The 5,611-nt window shown below is 54.1% G+C and overlaps 1 protein-coding gene across 2 annotated transcripts; it reads right to left on the reverse strand.

Moving 5' to 3' along the window:
- Positions 1 to 709: 709 nt before the first annotated feature.
- Positions 710 to 5,571, reverse strand: FLT3LG (fms related tyrosine kinase 3 ligand). Of its 2 annotated transcripts, none has more exons than XM_011374542.2 (4): positions 5,397 to 5,571; positions 4,753 to 4,891; positions 3,230 to 3,408; positions 710 to 939 (listed from the first exon to the last, which is right to left on the reverse strand). In XM_011374542.2, exons 1-4 carry the CDS (start codon positions 5,490 to 5,492, stop codon positions 727 to 729), a joined length of 627 nt encoding a protein of 208 aa, XP_011372844.1. In that variant the 5' UTR covers positions 5,493 to 5,571; the 3' UTR covers positions 710 to 726. The 2 variants fall into 2 exon arrangements, with proteins under 2 accessions (XP_011372844.1, XP_011372845.1); XM_011374543.2 differs by having other exon boundaries at positions 805 to 1,307.
- Positions 5,572 to 5,611: the final 40 nt, after the last annotated feature.

Below are 5,611 nucleotides of genomic sequence, written 5' to 3' on the forward strand. Positions count from 1 at the left end.
CACCCCACGCCGCGCCGGACCGCGCGGAGAACCTACCTGACTCTCCGCCATGTTCGGCAGCCGCCGGGGAAAGAGAGACGCGTAGGCGCAGGGTTTCTTATCCCTTGAAACAGGGGCGGAGGAAGTGACGCAACACGGACACGTGAGCACCTTCCCGTCGTTTCATTGGCCAGTGTCGTGCGCGTGCGCAGGTAGCCCCTCCCTTTAGAAGGCGGGTCGTCTCCTGATTGTCCAATCCGGGAGCCGTTCCCAGCGGCCTTCAGCGGCCATGATTGTGCGGGGCGAGAGATCACGTGGGGCGCGGCTGTCCAGCTTCGGCCTCCGTACGTTTGAGGGGTTGCCTGTGTTTCTCGCGCAAACCGCCTGCGGTGTTAGCGAGAAGCATCATGACCCCCTCAAGCGACAGCAGGCTGTAGGGCATGTGGTGGCCTGCACTGGCTCAGGTGCCCCTTGGGGACCCGCACAGCGCTACCTCCGTCCGTGGGCGCCATCGTCATGTACTGAGGCTGTGTCCCATGTCTTGAGCCCCGAGAAGGGGCCGAGCTGGTTCTGACTCCCGTCCGGGGCCGGTACCGGGCCTGGGCCCCGTGAGGTCTTAGAAAACAGGTTTCGAACGAAACATTTACTGCATTAACTGAAAAACTCAAGACTCTGATCCAAACTGCCCCATCCACACCCTGTCCCATCCACAGACAGGCCTGGCCAGAGCTGGTAGAAAAGGCTGATTTATATACAGTTTCCTGGGGACAAGGGCTTTGTACAGAGGGGGGCAGGTGGGGTTGGGGCCGGCGCTGGGTGCTGGCTTTGCCTCCATCCTCGGGAGAGAGTGACAGGGGCAGTGCTGTCGAGGAAGGGACCAGTCTCTAGCTGACTTCCTCCAAGTCCCGGCTCTGTGTCCTCTGGCGGGTGACTCCTCTCTCTGGGCCTCAGTGTCCCCCTCTGTAAAACGGGATGATAGATGTGTCTGTCTCAATGGGCCGTCTGAGGATCCGTGGACAGAGAGGAAAGCAGGAAGCTCAGGGCTCTGCCCAGACTAAGAAATCAAGGTCGCGCACAGCCAGCGCTCACTACGAGTGCAGGCCTCGCTGTCCAGGAGGGCTTCACGGTGATGGACATGTCCTAGATCTGTGCTCTCCACCACAGCCACCATCCCAGCCACGTGAATATCGAGCCCTCCAAAAGTGGCCAGTGCGCCCGAGTTTTTCATTTTCCCTGATTTTAACTTCAATAGCTTGGTTATTGAGCGGGCGAGAAAACGGGGTGCTGGACAGGGACGCAGGTGGGAAGAAAACTCCTCGATGTTATTACTTACAAAAAAATCAGAAAATTTTTGTTCAAAAACGTGCCGAAATGAAAAATCATTACGTTTAGAAACATCCTCCAACCAGTTACCGGAAAACTTGCGTGTTTCAAACACCTCGAACAGGTGAATCTACTTCAGCAAGTGTAAATTCCAGGACACCTAAGTACAGATCAAGTTTTTCTGATAGAAATTTAGCCTCTGAATTGAGATGTGTGGTGAGGGTACCATACATACGTACTTACTGGATTCTGAAGAGTCGGTATGAAAAAACGTAAAAGATCCCATTCATAATTTTAGAAAATAATTGATTACATGTTGAAATGGCAATATTTTGGATACGTGGGGTGAAATAAAATATATTATTTAAAGTAATCTGTTTCTAGCATACGGAATATAGTCAATAGTGTTGACGATGACATACAGTGCCAGGTGGATACCAGACCAACCGGGAGAATTACTTCCTAAATTATATAAATGTCTAACCGCTCTGCTTTACACCTGAAACTAATACAAAATAATATTAAACGTCAACTCGAATTGAAAAATTAAAATTAAAAAAATTAAAGGAACCTGGTCCCTTATACCTTTTTTTTTTTAACGTGGCCATTAGAAAACTTAAAATCACTTGCGTTTCTTGTGTTCTATTTCCGTTGGACAGCGTCGCCCTAAAGGCTTTGCATGTGCCGTCTCACTGAACCTCTAGACAACTCAGTGGTAGAAGGACTATTATTAGTCTTTTGGACAGATAAAGAAACTGAGGCAGGAGAGTGAAAGTCACAGGTGCCAGAACCAGACAGTTAAGTCAGATCTTGGCTCTGTCCCTCACGAGCTATGTGTCTCCTGGCAAATTATTTACCTCTCTGTGCCTTGGTTTCAGCCTCTGTGAAATGGGGGTAATAATCGTACCAACTTCTCAGTTAAGCGAGTGAATGTGTAGGAGCCCCAGAGCAAGGCCCGTGTCACAGAGACACTGCGGGTGCACGTGATTCCTGCAAAATGTTTCTTCCTGTCAGACCCGCTGAGGCCTCGCTCCTTCCCCTCCGCTGACTCATCTGCCACCAGCCCCACACCTGATCCCAGGTCCCTTCCTCCATCACATGCCTCCCATGGCTTGGTGCTGCTCTGCTCAGGATGTACCAGCTCCCTTGCCTGGCATCTGTGGCGTTTTTTAACCCCCCCACCCACAGCCGCCTCAGGCTGCAGCACCCTTTCACACCTAGAGGGGTCCCCTCTGCCGGCTCCAGGAGGCAGCTCTCTCCCGGCTTGCAGACTCCTGCATCCAAATATCTCCCTAGGGGTCCCTCACGCCCACGGGTCCCCACTGAGCTCGCTGTCTTGCCTTAATTTCCCTCCTCTTCAAGGTTTGCCCACTGTGCATCCAGTCACTGGTCCAGACCTAGGGTCATCTGTGCCACCATCCCCCCCAAGTCTGCCCCTCCCGATCCCTGAGTCCTGACTCTGCCCGTCCCCTCCTCTCCATCTCCATGGTCCCAGTCTGACTGAGCCCTTGTCCTCTCCCCCTGGACCCTCACCCAGCTTTCTCTTTGGCCTCCAGTCTCTCTTCCAGCCTGTGCCCCTCGTGGCCCAGGAGGGGTCTCCCTGCATCCAGAGCTGACCTCCTCCTCCCCTGCTGACAGGTGCATTCACGCGCGCGCGCGCGCACACACACACACACACACACACACACACACACACACACACACACACACACAGAGGAAGTCCAGAGTCCTCAGCTTGCTGAAGACTCTAGACGAGTCCTCATCTAGGAATGAGTCAGTTGGCCACCAGCTACAGGGGCAGCACGTCCTGGGGACTGCAGGCAGGTGGCACCTGCAGCCCCCAGAAGGTCAGCCATAGTTGGGTGACTGGGGCCTCTGGCCATCCCCTCAGCCCTCCCTACCCCCTCCGCCCACCCTGCTGGCTCACCTGCTCCCCAGGGTAGGATGTCCCCTGCCTCCTCCTTCGCCAGAACAGGCACCAGGTGGTGGCCAGCAGGAGGGCCATCGGCAGCAGCAGCAGGAGGAGCAGCAGAGGGGCCTGAGGGGCTGGTGGGGCCGTGGCCCCCAAAGCCCCAGGGATCCTTGGGGGCAGCAGGGTGGAGGAGTCTGAGGGCAGAGAGGGGGCTGTGTGACCAAGGAGAAGGGCGAGGCCAGGGAAGAAAAGACCTTCTTGGTGCTGGCTGTATGACCTTGGGTGGGCTGCCAGCCTCTCTGTGCCAGTCTTCCGATCTGTGAAATGGGGGCCATCACTACACCTGCCTCATAAGATTGTCACAAAGCTTAAATGAGCACACGTACAGAAAGAGCGTGGAACGGGGTCTGGCACGTAGGAAGGCTGCATTATTTTATAACTGGACAAATGTTTCTAGGGCTTTTATATCGCTTTATTTTTAATTCATCCTCTAAATAGTCTGTGAGCTGCATATAGGGGACAGCACCCTTTTCTGTCATATTTATTTGCCAGGACCCACTACTTAGTGCTCCCTAAATAATGGTATGAGTTTAATTTACATAAATTACATATTTGAATGAATGAATGAATAAATAATAAACAATGAAAGATATGACGTGTGAAGGTCTGATGGCCCACGGGGCCCCACACCATCTGGCCCCCTTTGGTCCCTCTGTACCCTCATGTCCCACCCTCTGCCTCAGGGCCTTCGTGCTGGCTGTTCCCCTTGTTCCCAGCTTTTAGCGACTTTTCAACAACGACCTCAGACTGCGATTCCATCACCTTGTTTTAATTTGCCTGCATACGGCTTGTTTACACTCAGATATTTTCCTGTTTATTTGATTCTTTACAAGTTTATTGTCTGTGTCCTGATTAGCGTGTGTGCCCCACATGTGCACGGACTTGGCCTTGTTCTGTGCTGTGTCACCAGGGCCAGGCACCAGGAAGGTGGCTAATAAAACTTGGTTGAGTAAATGAATAGCAGCGGTGTAACTACAAATGACTAGCAAAGATAAATATAAATGCAAAATATTGGAAATGCAGGGAGAAATCGAGGAAAAATCCACTTTGAGTGAGTTTTCTTTAACTATTCTCTCAGAACCTGACAAATCTAGTAGACAAATAGTCCGAGGACAGAAAGACTCTGAATAATAACTGATACGGTAGATAGGATATGAAAATCCTGAACAAAAGCGAATTTACATTTTTGTAAACTTTTAAAATATGGCTACTAGAAATTATGTACTTAATCAATGAGACTCTCCTCATATTGCTAGGGCACAGGGTCGCCTTAGACGAACAGGAAGGGACCGTCATCTCTTGTCAGAGATGGGTAAACTGAGTCCTGGGATGGAGAATGAACTTGAGGGAACATGCTCACGGGCACGCAGCCCATGGGAGCTGATGGGGACTGGGCCGCCCCAAGGGGATGGTGTGAGGGGCTGTGAGGGTGAAGAGGAGGGGCTGGGCTGGGGGGCTGGGGGGCTGGGGGGCTTTACCGGGCTGACACTGCAGCTCCAGGCACCCGGAGAAATTCCAACGGGTGATCCAGGGCTTCAGGGCCAGCAGCTGCTCGGAGGTGTCCTGCAGGAGGTGGGAGATGTTGGTCTGGACGAAGCGAAGACAGCTGGGGAGGGGCTGGGGGCAGGGGAGGGAGACGTCACCACCGCGCTGCCCCCATCACCTCAGGCCAAGGGCCTCCCCTGCCCAGTGACGCCCAGCGACAGGGCCCAGCCAGGCCTGGATCTCAGAGGGAGAGTCTGGCCCCTGCTTCCCCTGGTTGCTAGGGAAAAGCATCCTTAGCAATGCCTAGCAACGACCGAGGGAGACCTGGGTGCAGAGGGCATTTAGATCCCCTGTTTCTCCTGGCTGCTTGGGGAGAGAACCCCTTAGCAATGCCCTGCAGCAGAGCCTGAGAGATACGCTCGAGATTCGTGCACCGGGCCCAGGCCCTTCACCGTCCTCCGGTGCCCAGAGAAGTGTTAGGGCTCAGGGACGGCCCCCAGGGGGACTGGGGTTCCAGCTCCACCTCTCTTGAGTTGCTCCGTCAAAGAAATCTCCAGTAAGGCCGAGGTGAGCTTCGCTTCCCATTCCCTAGGAAGACATCTCGCTCCCCTCACTTGTCCCCCAAGTTCAGGCTGACCTGGAAGGTACATAAGGTGACAAAGTGTATCTCGGTGTTCACGGCCTCCAGCAGCTTTTGCATCTGGGACCCAGCCACAGTCTTGAGCCGTCCCATCCAGCGCTGGGCAAGGACTAGGCGCCAGAAGGCCCCGCAGAGCTTGTCCTGGGGGAGAGACAGCCCGAGCTCTGGGTCCCTGGGGCAGGGAGGGAGGGAGGGAGCGGCGCGCGGGGGGG

This window comes from Pteropus vampyrus, unplaced genomic scaffold (assembly GCF_000151845.1).
Source record: "Pteropus vampyrus isolate Shadow unplaced genomic scaffold, Pvam_2.0 Scaffold250, whole genome shotgun sequence".
Lineage (NCBI taxonomy): Eukaryota > Metazoa > Chordata > Mammalia > Chiroptera > Pteropodidae > Pteropus > Pteropus vampyrus.

Coding starts and splice junctions, on each gene's coding strand:
- FLT3LG (XM_011374542.2), bottom strand. CDS start 5,492: ATGGGACGGCTCAAGACTGTGGCTGGGTCCCAGATGCAAAAGCTGCTG. Junction 3,409..4,752: donor GGAGCTGCAGTGTCAGCCCG/GTAAAGCCCCCC, acceptor CTCTGCCCTCAG/ACTCCTCCACCCTGCTGCCC. Junction 940..3,229: donor CATCCTACCCTGGGGAGCAG/GTGAGCCAGCAG, acceptor CCCGTTTTACAG/AGGGGGACACTGAGGCCCAG.